The 13,921-nt window shown below is 37.0% G+C and overlaps 2 protein-coding genes across 6 annotated transcripts in view; both read right to left on the minus strand.

Moving 5' to 3' along the window:
* LOC148658188 (high-affinity choline transporter 1-like) overlaps window positions 1-13,446 on the minus strand; it is a 42,772-nt gene extending 29,326 nt beyond the window's left edge. Inside the window, exons 1-4 of the mRNA XM_088639276.1 lie at window positions 12,812-13,446; window positions 12,381-12,534; window positions 11,566-11,783; window positions 10,067-11,151 (exon numbers count right to left, since the gene is read on the minus strand). Of these exons, the coding sequence (XP_088495402.1) occupies window positions 11,029-11,151; window positions 11,566-11,783; window positions 12,381-12,534; window positions 12,812-12,934 (618 nt within the window). The 5' untranslated portion in view covers window positions 12,935-13,446 and the 3' untranslated portion in view covers window positions 10,067-11,028. The remainder of the gene's footprint in view (window positions 1-10,066; window positions 11,152-11,565; window positions 11,784-12,380; window positions 12,535-12,811) is intronic.
* On the minus strand, window positions 1,997-9,695 carry LOC148658191 (high-affinity choline transporter 1-like). Of its 5 annotated transcripts, none has more exons than XM_088639262.1 (9): window positions 8,895-9,695; window positions 8,091-8,291; window positions 7,802-7,915; window positions 6,368-6,523; window positions 4,687-4,835; window positions 4,076-4,276; window positions 3,788-3,941; window positions 3,256-3,473; window positions 1,997-3,022 (listed from the first exon to the last, which is right to left on the minus strand). In XM_088639262.1, the coding sequence occupies exons 2-9, from the start codon at window positions 8,272-8,274 to the stop codon at window positions 2,477-2,479; spliced, it is 1,722 nt and encodes a 573-aa protein (XP_088495388.1). In that variant the 5' UTR covers window positions 8,275-8,291; window positions 8,895-9,695; the 3' UTR covers window positions 1,997-2,476. The 5 variants fall into 5 exon arrangements, with proteins under 5 accessions (XP_088495388.1, XP_088495390.1, XP_088495389.1 ...); XM_088639264.1 differs by having other exon boundaries at window positions 4,133-4,276; window positions 8,847-8,966; XM_088639263.1 differs by having other exon boundaries at window positions 4,097-4,276; window positions 8,847-8,966.
* Window positions 13,447-13,921: the final 475 nt, after the last annotated feature.

A 13,921-nucleotide genomic window follows, 5' to 3' on the forward strand; every position in this document is an offset into this window, starting at 1 on the left:
TGTGTGGTGAATTGCAGAAACCTTCAGTAAACAAATCCTTTCTTTCATTCAAAAAGCAACACTGAATACACTGAGGGGGCCTTGTTGATAAGGAAAGGATATTTTTCTACACGTGAATTATCCTCAGCACTACTTCAGGACAGAGGAGTGGCTGATTATGGAAAGCTACAGTGTCTTCTGGCATTCCTTCCAGCTAAGCTCTGAATGACTTACTGTAAGTCGAACAATCAGATTTTTAATGAGGATGAGCGAACAAACTTTCCAAATCTGTTACTTCATCTGTCAATTAAAAGACATTTCATAAAGTCTGCGGGACCTCTCCAGGAGCTGGGTTGCTGTACAGTCCTGCTCCAAAGCAAACATTGCCCCTGTTTTTCTGAAAGAAACTGTCACCTCTTGTAGGTGAACTGACCGTCTAGTAGGAGACAAGATATTAGTGAAAAACAGCCCTTGAGCACATTTCTTGCTGGGATAGACTCTGGCACGTCATGACCCTGGATTGGAAGAAGCAGTTAGAAAATGGATGGATGGATTGTTCAATAAAGTAAACTTCACCTGGTAATTGTCATTAATTAAATGATGGAAAGAAAAACAAATTGTTTTGATGTATTACAGCGGCTTTTGTGGCTGCATGGTTAGAAGAAACTTTGCAATATACTGTATGTAGTTTAATTTGGATCTTCCGACATTATAAAATGGTTAATCTGAGAACAAGATAACCGTCCCTGTTAAAAGTGATGTAATGTGTTATTTTTTAACTACTGCTGTGTGCTGAATTTACTGAAAGACCAAATGATCGATCATTCATTAAACTCTTTAAACTCATATTAATTTCATACACAAATGTAAGAATTCTTCTGCCAGCTCTTCTTGCAGCACATGCGTTTGAAACCTAAAACTCCAGCCACCCATCTTTCAGATTCACTGTTAATGAACAGTCACTACCCAGTGAATACCACAAGTTCTTCTAGACACCTTCCAGGCTCAAGTGTCTTCCAGGCAATGTTGCTGAATGACTGCTTATTTATCCATCTACTGTTTCTTTCAATTCAGGTTTGCTTATGTGGAGTCCATCCTAGCAAGCAAGGGCACAAGTTAACAAGCCCATCACAGGGCAGACAGCTTGTTTATGATAATCTGAATAAAGCTAACCATCAGTAAATTCTATACAGTATATTATATATCCATGACCCTGAATTGGAAGACGAGGTTAGAAAATTGATGGGTGGATATATTATATAATGTATAATTGGGAAAAGTAAGAATGCATAGCCAACCAGGCCAGGGATGTTAGAAAACACCAAATCTCTTCATATTTGAGCACACATGTGCTATAAGTGAGAAATAGGAAGCAAATGCTCTGAGCATCATGTCAAACAGCCACATCCAAATGTTCAAAATGATCCAGACAGAATATTTCTGTTTTCAGCCCACCTATTCTGGGTTCAACAAGCCATTTTGCACTGGTTTAAAACAATAATTTGAACACAGACTGCTTTCCAGTAAAGAAGAACAGCCTGCTTGACTTGCTTCACTGTTGGGTGTACTGGAATGTGTCCATTTCAAAGAATGTTGTCATGTTAGTCTCAGTCACACAATTACTTGAACAACTGGTATACCCACATACAAGACACATTTGGATTGCTTCAGAGAAGTTACTGCGTTGTACATCAGGAATATTTTTAATCTTATTGTGACTATGTTTACAACAATGGATACTGTATTCTGAATACCAAGTGTTAGAAAACTAGTGCGCATGGAAACCCAGTTAGAGATTCTTCAAGTCCAGTTTATCAAAACACAATTCTGAAATTTACTACAAGCAATAATAAAAAATATGTCTTCAATGTTCAGCTGAACTCTAATTGGTAGCTGGAGGAACTGCACCATTTGAATAATGATTACAACTATTGTTTCCTCTCTCATTCAGATTTTAATCCAATTTTTTTAAATCCTTATCATTAACAGAAAAATCTTGTTTAAAGAAAGAGAAGTTATTTCTGTACTTTTTATTTTCAGTATTATAAAGTGTTAGATATTTGTGCCAGGCTTCTGTGTAAACAGTAGGCTGGTGAGGCATGAGCACATGAAAATCACAAAGGACCTCTGAACCCACCAAACAACAACCCAATATCACCTACCACTATGAGTCCCTTTAACCCTAACTCTAACCCCTTTGGAAAATGTGACTCTCAGCCCTTCACCAATTAACTAATTATGCAATCAATGCACCACTCGTAAACTTACACATACTGTATACAGACATTAGAGGCCTTAAGAACCTCTTGTGACAGATCAGCTGAAACTACAGTACTATTCTTACTACAGCTGGTCTGCTACAACATTGTTCAATCAAAATACTGGAACCTTCAAAACATTTTTTATGAACTAGTAGTGACCTACTGTATGTAGACATAAACGTGATGTAATATGTTTGTCTTCCATAAAGAAGTGTGCATTATTGGTGTATTCTAACTCAAGCAGAGCCCTCTTTACTGATGATGGGAGAAGGCTGACAATTGTGAAGAATGCTCTCTTCTGTTAATTCATTCAGTGCCACATCTTTCAGTGTGATTCTGCTCTTTTCCTTGACATTAAATATATCCCACTTTTCCTTTAGGAGCCCTTTGTTAAACAGAAAGGATGCCAGGTGGGAAACCATCACAATACTGAAAAAGGAGATCAGCATGGAGACGGTTTTGAATGGGAAATACTGCACATAGACACCATCCACAAGCCTGCAGCCAGGGAAGTGAATCACAGGGGCAATGTTCAAGATGGGTTCCCCAGCTAGACACCTCAGCGTCAGTCCCAACACAAATCCCACGCAGGCACCATAACCATTTGACTTGGGAACAAAGAGAATGCAGAGAAGCTGGGCACAAACCACAGTATACATCATATCTCCGCTGAGCAGCCAAAACACAAAGACAGAGTTGGTTGTCATTGCCAGACTCATTCCAATTGACCCAAAAAGAAGAACTGAAAACTTCACCACCCACATTATTTCGTTTTCAGATGCCTGTAAAGGGGAGGAGAAGATATTTTTAGCATGAGATCAACAATAATTTATAATACTTAAATGGAACACTTTTATGAATTAAACAAGTTATATGTCAGCAACAGAATAGGACATAATTGGAATGGTGTGAATATTTTACAAGGCACTGCATCTCTAGATGGAGTGTTTTAAGTTACTACAGTAATTTTATAAAATGTTACTTGATAAATCCGATCTATTTAACTGTTCCTCACTTTTTTTCTCAAGATGTTCTTGTAGATGTTTCGTGCAAATAGGGAGGCAGAGGAAAGCAAGGCCGAGTCTATGGATGACATCACTGCTGCAGCAATAGCCCCAATGCCTGCGATGGAAATGTAGGAAGGACAGAGATGCTGCAGGGTAATGGGCAAAATCATACCAGCTTGTTCTCGCTCATATGGCGTGGGCAAACCATAACTGGTCTGGTTCCAGTCTGAAACAGCAAAGGAGTGATACCGTAAGAAACTCTCATTGTCTTCAAGAAGAACCTGACTTTATGGAACAGCAATTCACACTATTGACTCCATCAACGTGTCTAGTTTTATTACCCTGAGATCATGCCATTAGGTAAAAGTGTCATTCAGCCTATATAAGGTTTTCATAATCAATTATTATTAAAATGTCTAACTTTAATTATAAGATACAAGTTTATTTTCTTCAGAAAGGAAATTAAGTTATAATGTTCTAATTAATTTGTATCAAGACAAAACAAGCAACTGGTAAAAGAGGCAACAAAGGATTTCTGACCTGTTGAAGCTGCTACGGCCCCAATAATCACAGAAGGAATGCCCAAGACAAAGCAGAAGATTGATCCAACATAGCATGTGACCTGTGCCTGAGTGGTAGAAGCTACTGCCAAGATCCTTTGATAAAAGGCTTGGTAACATATTCCTCCCAAAGTCTGGAAAAGAATTGAAACTGTCAGCGATTGAGTAACTATATTAATGGGCTTGGAAAAACAAGCTAAACTTTGCACTGACAAGGTAAACATCTTATTTTACAGGTAACAAAATCAAGACAATCAAGAATTCTCACACCAATAGAGTATATAATCACTTGGAATGGATGATTCATCTGTCTATCTGACATTACCACGAGCAAAACATCATCCAGCCATCTCCCCAATTCTGTCGGCTCAATTTTCCCTATCCAGGGAGACTGGTAGAGTTCATTCACTGCTGTGTATGCAATGTCAGTAGATGCTGGGCTCAGAAGAGTAAATGGGACACAAAGCCACTGGAATTGGTAAGAAGAAACAAGTTCAACAAAGCAGAGACTTAAGATGACACCCCCTCCAAAAACATACAATACATTTTTTAAATTACTTGTTATCACCCTGTGTAGTTAGATTTACTTAGATCATTTGTCCAGAGGGACTGATTACAGTACATTAGCATATGCTTCTAAAAAAGATCACTATCACTGCTCATTCTAGGATTACCACTACACAGAGACTGGTTGTGTCACTGGTGCATCTGAGTAAACTTCAATTTATCATCATACAGTATAACATGACCCACTGATTGCAGGGAGGACAGAAAGTGTTTTTAAATGATAAAATTTATACTGTAATTAGAATTGTACTTCTCTTACATTCACAATATGCAAGTACAATCCAAAATAATGTCAGATGAGCCTTTACTTACCAGACTAAAAAGCATGAAGATGAGCTGGATTACATCAGTGTATGCTACAGAGTATAGGCCTCCCAGTAGAGTGTATGATATACCTACACCAGCTGAGATGATGACAGAGTAATAAGATGATATATCCAATATAACACTCATGGTTCCTCCTGGAATAGATTTAATTAAAAATATGAGATGTTATAATAAACAGCAAATTGACACATATTATACAATTTTTATAAACCATGTTTCTTAACAGTATTACAATCAGCAATAGAAGATATAGTTGTCTAACTCTGATCCTTATGATACAGTTATATGGAAAAGCACAGTGGTGCTTATGTGTGAGGTTAATGAGATGTATTTTTCACTCTTTGAGACTTCAAAATCAAGACTTTGGGTGTGACTGTGGTAACAAGGGTTCAAAGGCAGAGGCAACATGCAAAACAACTCCCCATTGCAAGGGTATCTGTAGAGGTCTGTGACCTCTTGCAATAAGAAATCCAGGGAGCCAGGACTTCTAATGCAATTCCTGCCTTTACTCTTGCAGCTCATGTTTCACTAAAGCTTCAGTCACCAGAAACATTGCACAGAACTAGCTGACTGGCTAAAACACACAGCAGCAGCAACAGTCTTCTGAAATGAAGCAGAGGCAATAGTGTCCCATCTCCACTAGTGCATTTTGAGGTGCTGTTCATCTGGAATATCTGTGTTTTAGTGCTGAAAACTAATTTTTACCTTTCAATTTCAACATAAAACAAAAACAAAGAACGCTTTGAGGGTTACCATATAGTAATGTGAGATTTGCTGTACTCGAAAGAGATAGTAATAAAGACAGTAATGAAATAATTAATCATGATGTTGTTAAAGGGCACATGTTAATGCCTCCCTGAGATGATTCTTTAAATTGCAAATAGTAGACAATAATGCTCTTTGTGCTGTTATCAAAATTACTTCACAAGAAAATCTTAATGAGCCCATGCCTCTGCTTCAAAAGTTGTTCTGCTGGTCATTGCAAAGATCCTCCATAATACTGTATATGGTTATAAAGGTGCATTACATTGCAACACTTTACTTTCAAATCTAAGTTGAGTTTCTTAAGCCCAGATATTCACTCAAGAAGAGCTGTATTGAGACTAAATTGTCAATTAAGAACAGTAATTCCACTTGAATATTACTTGAATACAAGTTCAGTGTCTGTCTTGTGCAGTTTCAATCAATTCCTACAACTCTAACTGAGGGAGTCCATAATAAAATCCTAGACACATTGTAACCTGAAGTCACCTATTGAATACAATGGGATTACATTTTAAGCCTTGCCATTAAACAGCTTTGCGGTGTCACAAATGGTTACAAAACTAATAGGACATGACCTTTATTATTTTTTTCATTCTAGCAATTAACTACTGCACTCAAGTTCAAAAGAATGTTTTTAATTATTTGAAGAAAGCTGGGCAACAGAGAAAAATGTGTATTAAAAGAAAGTGCTCTGTAAAGAATTCAGACATTTCATGAGAATTATATTGAGGTTAAGTACTGTTTCATTGTCATTATTTCTTTGTCATTGCTTAGCAATTGTGTAGGTAAGCATGTTGCAATACCTCTCTTATACAGATTGAGAAAACACTTATAGTGGCATATTGCTTCAGCCAACCTGGTACAGGAGACTATAATGTTAAAATTATTTAAACGTACCCACCTAAAGCAGCCAGAACACAGGCTACCCAGAATATGTCTGCCAGCAATGCAGGAATAAAGAGTATACTTGTCAGTTTGTTCCCATACTTTAGTTGGAATGGGTCCATCATAGTGACATAATTCTTTCCTCTCATTGGTTTGGTAAAGAAAATTCCACCTGGATAAGATACATTCATAGTTTATATTACAAGCAGATATTTCTAGTTGTACACTGTATTAGCATGACCTGTGGTTTGCAGGACTAGAAAGACTTAGATTGTATAATAACCCATATGTTGACTAATTTATGAATAAAGGTTACTGGCTCATTTATAGAGACCTCAAGATCTGTTATTTTTTAAGCTGGGTGAAGAAACATTTATTCTTTATAGCTAAAAGAAATTAAGTATTAATAATAAGTATTTGCAAGCTCATTTTGCAAGCAATAAACCCATTGTCATCTGAAAGTTTCTTTTCTAACAGTGTACGGAACATCAAAGAAAATGTATCATTTATAACTGCAACAAACTCTCAAAATGTTCAGGAAAATTACACTCTGTAGTAGAAGGTGCACTGACAATTTAATTGAACAGACACAAAATTTATTATGCTAATTAACGTATCATCAACAGGGTTCTTCCAATAGTGGATCTACTGTGGAAGTCACAGGCTTCTACTGTGCATTGCCACCACTGGAAAGAATCCAAGCTGTATATCAGTGATACTACAGGTTACGGATGCTGTGTTGCAGAATTCTATTCCATTCCTCATAGTTCCATTCCTCAAGAATGTGCCTGGTTTCTTCTGGTCTCTGAGCCCTAGGTGCCACACAATATCCTAGTTCATCCCATAGATGTTCAACTGGGCCCAAGTCCAGAAAGAAGGGCATCACATTCTTATGTTGCAAAAAAAGCCATTATTAAATTAACAGCAGGAGGACAAGTTTTGCAATACTGCCTGAGGTTGAACCCACAGGTAGTGAGGCACCATACAGACAGGGTGCCATCACTCCTAGCATGTGGAGTCCAGACAAGATTCTTCTGCCCAGACCATCACACTTGAACCACCCTATCAATCTTGGTGTAATGAGTTATGATCTTCCAGAATGTGGACTATTATTGATGACCTGTGATTAGACACAATGCTTTACCAGGTAAGACATTGCTGATTGTGAGCATTTCAGACAACAAGCATCAGTGCTCTGGATCAATTTCCAACAATCATATGATGTATTTTTCTAAAAGCTTGTATGCATACAGCACATAAAATGATACGTTTCATTTGATGCTAAGTATCAGTCACAGCTTTCCTTCTTTTTGGTATTGTCAATTCACTCTTCCTCTAACTCAGTTGTCATTTCCATTTAAGACCATTAATTCATTTTTCTTTCATTTGAATCTTGAATCATATTTTTCGTATGACATTTTATGTCATTAAGTGAACAATTATTTCTCACCCACTATCAAACTCAGGGAGTATCCAACCAGCCCAACAGACCAAGCCAGGCCCTGTGATGGGAGATAGACAATCTCAGCTGACCCCAGGATGAAGCCGCCTCCAACCCATGTTGCTAAAACAGACAAACAAAAACACATTTAAATACAGTACTCGTGTTTGATTTTAATAAGATCATTGTTGCGTCAGCTCAATCAGGGAGTTTGATAGGGGGCAGTCTGGATAGCAATTCTAATTCTCATCTATTACTGATAATAAATGTAACATAGTACCAAGTCTGTAAATCTTACCAGTCATTGTGAAAATGCTAACACAAACATTCAGGTTTCGGCCACCAACCATGGTGACTTCACTTTTATTTCCTGTGCATTTCTTCTCTTCTCTCTTGGACTTTCTTGAAGCCCAGATGCCAGTGGCCAGAATCACCACATAAAATATGATCACAGACACCAAACCAGGGATATTGACACCCATCACTACACAGTGGAGCTCTGTAAATGTAGAAAGACTGCTGTTAATTTACAAGCCTCATTTGGCTACATGGATGGCTGAGGTAATTATCAATTTGATGTCACTGACTTTCACATCAAAGACCTTTAAAACTATATATACAGTATATAAATTGAATACAGTATGTCCTACTAAAAAGTACTATGCACTGAAACATACTTATGCAAATAAAACTTGATGAAGGATAAAAACTAAAGTATACATTTTCATGTAGGGAAACAATATATGTCACTAAAATGATTTCCCCCCTTGTTATGAATGAAGGTTCCATCAAAAATAAAACTGTGTCATACCGTAAGACTGCTCTGCTCCCATGTTTATGAAAATGAATGTATTATGAAGTAAAGCATTTGCTAGGATTATTAGGTCATTTAAAATTTGTGGTCTCTTATTCAATAAGAAAAACAATAATACCCAAACCTTTTTGTCAGTATCCATTACTGGTTTGTTCTAAACAATAAAAATATATATCTTATCTCATTTGATGGTATAACTCCTATCACAGGATATGAAAATAGTCAAAAGTAGAGTCTTACCAAATATCTGGTGGTCTTTATTTAAAAAGAAATGCAACCGCACAATACCTTGAGCTTTTCGGTAAGTATTCTTACTTCTGGTTCAGTTTTAGCAGGGCGTAAGGAGGTTTATTATACTTAGCAAAAACACAATGAGCATTAGCAAATGATCCAAACTTTTCCTCTTACAATGAAAGATTATTTTTTCTAACAGTCAGCATTACTCAGCTCTTGAAAAGCTATAGTATAATTAAGTACTTCTTTTGGCTCAGGAGACTGTATTACTACAGCAACTGGGTCAAAGGTTGTAAGCTTTTGGTTTTTACCGTCTTGCATTTATGAATTAAAATCATATTGGCTTCTTAAGTCCTCTTACTGCACAATGTTCATTTCAAAACCTCAAACTCTCCTATCAGAACTTTTCATTGAAGTACAAGCCATGACCTGAGTGTCTGAATATTTTTCTATGCTTATAATGAAAGAACCACCAAATTGTTTACAATAATAAACAAATAAGAAATTACAAATGTGTATAACAGCTAGGTGAGACATCTTTCCTGAGCCATGCTCACTGCTCTCCAATTACACATAACCTTTTCTTTCTATTCTTTATTAGATAAAATAATCTGAGCTGGGCGTAAGACTATTGCATTAACCTCTCCACTACAAGTGAATGTCTTCTAAAGTATTTATTCAAATATTACAAGGATCCAATTAATTTTCAGTAAGTTCCCTATTGTCAGAAAACATCTGTTTATGTAGCCAGTTGTGTGGAAATTCATTACTCATACACAGAACAATAAAATGTGCTACATTTTCAGAAATACTTCTAGAAAACAAAAAGAACCTCATTAAAAAAGCAACACATCTCTTAAAACATAAGCAAAATGCTATACTGTACCTTGCATAGGCCACAAACTATTTTCTGTTCATGGATTTCCTCTGATCTGTTTTGCACAGAGTATTTCTAACCTTAGATATAGTATGGAAGAACAAGTAATAGGTTTATTCCATGCTGAAAAGAGAAAAGAGAAAACACGTTTTGGCTATGAAGCCCTCACACCCGAAGAAGGCATCACAGCTGAAACGTTGTGTTTTCTCTCTTCTCTTTTCAGTATGGAATAAACCTATTACTTGTTCCTTTGCAAACTACGCATGCTGACACAGCTACCCACCTTAGATATAGTATATCACATAACCAGTGAATCTTTAAACTCTGAGTTAATCCGACATACACTTACAATCAGTGCCAGATGAGATGTTTTCTCATGAAGTTGGGAAACAGAAAACAGTAAATCCAAATGTTCTTTACTCTCACATACTGTACTCTGCTTAATCCATCTAGTGCCCACAAATTTTCAGCTAAGATTAAATTCTTTTATGGTAGAAGACGGTGCAATAATACTGAATGGAGGTTGGAGAGAAATGAACTTCTAACAGAGACCCCTGCTGGTTTCCTAATCTGGATTTAGACTAATTAAAAACACAATCAAAATTCAGTTCATAGAAAAGGAATTTATGGATGCCAAAAAACAGAAAGACAGTGAAAGAAACTCAACATGATAGATACTAGGAAGCATTAAAAACACCACAAATGAGTATTTTAACCAGTAGTATTTGTTACAGTTTACATTTCTCTCAGTACATTTGTTTTCTGAAAAATTCACATTTTATTACATCGAATAGGAAAACCAAATGTATGCTAGAAATACTGTGTTGTTCCAGAGTCCTACACCATCAAACACCAACAAAAAATAATTTGGATAACACATTTTAAAAGAAACAACGTCACGCAAAGATTTAGAATGGTGAGAATTTAGGAAATATACATTTTGATCATCTAGATGGGACTGCTGCAAGAAACTGAACTTCATACATCCTGGTATTAAAGGTTGGTTTATGAATACATTAACAACCATAACAGAACACTCAATAGTTAAGTAATTACCATAATCCATAGTTTTTTTGTTTAATGTAGACTGAAGATATAAATCATGTCAGTCTTAAAGTACTGTATATACTGACATTACATGCTATTGGTTCCAACCCTCATTAGTTGCATTCCTAATAGTTCTCCGTATATATATACAGTATATATATTGTACAAGTCTTCTAGGATTCCTTTTCAACAGGTGAGTCCTCATTAACTGCTAGAATAACATCTAAACACGTTTCCTCATAGTGTGACCTTCTGAGAATTTTATCATTGTGCTTCTTGACTTGAAATACGTCCCACCTTTCTGGCAGAAGACCTCTGTTGAACAGCAATGATGCCAGGAAGGAGCCAACCATGATGGTGATTAAAGAAAGCAGCATTGCCAGGGTTCTGAATGGAAAATATTGGAGTCAATGAGTCTACAGTAAGGGAAATGAATCACTGGTGGGATGCCGAGTACGGGCTCCCCTCCTAATAACCTTAGCACTGCACCCACAACAAAGCCTGCAGCAGCACCATAACTTTTAGTACTGGGGAAATACAGAACACAGATGAGCTGAGAGAAAAGCACAGTGTAAATCACATCTCCACTTATCAGCCAGAATCCATAGACAGTGTCCGCTGTGACGGCGAGGCCTGTTCCGCACAACCCAACGATGAGCACAGAAACTCTCACCACCCACACCACTTCGTTCTCAGAAGCCGGGAGGTATAACATTGAAACAACAAAACAAATGAGTAAAATACTCATGTGTGACACCAATATAAACTGTCCTTATGTTTATCGCAGGTAACAAGGCTCACCGTTTTTCTCAAGATGTTCTTGTAGATGTTTCGTGCGAACAGGGAGGCAGAAGACAGCATAGCAGAGTCCACTGAAGACATCACCGCTGCTGCGATGGCCCCGATACCAGCGATGGAGATGAAGGGTGGACAGAGCTGTTGCAGCGAGATGGGGAGAATCTTAGCAGCTTCACCTCTCTCAAATGGTGTGGGTAAGCCATAGCTCGTCTGGTTCCAGTCTGAAACAGAGCCGTAAAATGAGGCCAGAGGTAATTCTACAATGAGTTCTAACATATCAAAAACATTGCTGCAGTACATTAAAACATAATACTAAAGACGAATTGTGTTTATTCACAATACTGTAGTTCAAATGTATTGACCGTTCATTTAACTAGTACGGAAGGCTTGTATAATAGTGCTTATAGCATCACTGTTGATAGAGGAACAACAATACATCCTGGAACATCTAAGGTGTAACATTAGTTTTAGTCATTAGTGCTCATGCTGAAATCATGACTTTCAAATGTACCTGGTTACAAAGCAGTACTGTTTACAATGACACAATAAGTAATTCAGGATTATAAAAGGTTCCATTTGCTATTGATATAGTATACTTTCACTTTCACAGAACCTTTCACAAATTGTAGATTATTTCCTTACTTGAAATTATGAATAAAATTCCCTAGAAACTGCATTGCTAGGCTAATTAATAGATGAGAGCATTTGAGTAGGTCTCTGTTTACTTAAAGCAACCCAGCATTAAAATCTAAAGGAGTTGAAATCCCAAACAAATACGGGAATGGAATTAAAATTAAAAATGCAGGTGTGTAACACACCCGTTGATACTGCTGTGGCTCCAATAAGCACAGAGGGGACAGCCAAGATGACAGAAAAAATGGCTGCAGCAAAGCATGTAACTTGGGCTTGGCAGGGAGATGCAGCAGACAGCACTCTCTGGTAGAACACTTGATAGCAAACTCCTCCTAGAGCCTGACGTTAATATGAAATAGTAAAAAGACAACAAAACAGGTCAGCATGCCAGCTACACTGTAGTGGAAACTGTTTACAAACTATAGCATAATACTTTGTCTGAAACAAGCAGTTTTACAACACACCATTGACTAATATTAATAGGGAAAATAATTAAAAGGAAGATATGAGGCCTTCTTTACAGGACATTAGTTAGATTTACAACGGTCAATGGCATTTATGACTAATATTGACATAGAGGCTTTGGTAGGTGAGTTTCTCATGGCATAAAACTTACTAAAATCAGAAGATCATCTATCCATTTGCCCGCATCACTCAGCTCTAGTTTCCCAATCCAGGGAGCTTGAAACAGTTCATGAACGGCTGTGAATCTGATATCTGTGGATGCTGGATTCCTCATTACAAATGGGATACAAAGCCCCTGTGATTAAAAGAGCACAAACCTTTGAAGGAATCAGCATCTTTAATTTATGTATTTATTTTTGTTGATTTAATAATCATAGTGATATATTAGTAGTTTTTTTGCTAGAAGTAATGTATGCTGCAGTGCATTTATTATCCTACAAACAAAAATTATTTTTTTCTAAAAAGCAAAATGCAAGTACTTTTTTTCTTAGTGTTGCACAGATACTGAATTAATAATGTACAAAGTCCATATTACATACTGTACATAAAAGGTACTGTGGCACAGTGAGAAGCAGAGTTTATTTTGCTGTGCTCAATGCATTCTGGAAAACAGCATGACTGTCCAGCCTTGTTCTTGTGTCTTACCTAGCTCATTTGAATTTTAGTAGTTAACCACTTTGAGGATCTTGTTCATCTGTTGCTTAATACAGATTGGCTCCACCAATGTTTCTTCAGTATGTAGCTTCTTTCAGATTTCCACAATTCCATGTATCAAAGTTAGCTACAGTAGACCTCTAACAGACTCTTTAGACTTTGGTTATTTTCTCTTGGCTTTCCTAACACAGCACCTTGCTCACAGTGTGTCACTAGAGACACAAGTCACTAGATGGTGCCAAGAAACCATGGTTTCCTAAATTACCCTGCATATCTACAACATCATCAGCTGTTGAAACAAGTAAACAGGGGCTGACAGCAGTCACAGTAAAGCCAGAATTGTCAGGATTTAGATCTTTTCTGGTCAAATCTATAACACAAAGTATTAAACTATTATAAAGTATTATAAGGTATTAAACTGTCTCAGTGGAAGTTTGAAATACTGAATCTGAATTCAATGGAATTCTGCCTAAGAGTGCTGGAGGCTTGTGCAGTTGTAAGAGACACTTGCTTAGCTATGTAAGCAATCAAAGTCACGTCACAACTTTTCAACTGGTAGTTCAGTCTCATTCCTGTAGTACTAGGTAGTTTTTAGACAATTTCATTG

The sequence above is a fragment of the Lepisosteus platostomus genome, chromosome 7 (genome assembly GCF_059453375.1).
Source record: "Lepisosteus platostomus isolate fLepPlt1 chromosome 7, fLepPlt1.hap1, whole genome shotgun sequence".
Classification (NCBI taxonomy): Eukaryota; Metazoa; Chordata; class Actinopteri; order Semionotiformes; family Lepisosteidae; genus Lepisosteus; species Lepisosteus platostomus.

Bases quoted from the DNA above. Each gene is read 5' to 3' on its own strand.
- LOC148658191 (XM_088639262.1), bottom strand. From the start codon at position 8,274: ATGGGTGTCAATATCCCTGGTTTGGTGTCTGTGATCATATTTTATGTG. The intron at 6,524-7,801 runs GTGAGAAATAAT...TATCTTATCCAG, and splicing joins CTCCCTGAGTTTGATAGTGG to GTGGAATTTTCTTTACCAAA. The intron at 4,277-4,686 runs GTAAGTAAAGGC...TACCAATTCCAG, and splicing joins TCTTCATGCTTTTTAGTCTG to TGGCTTTGTGTCCCATTTAC.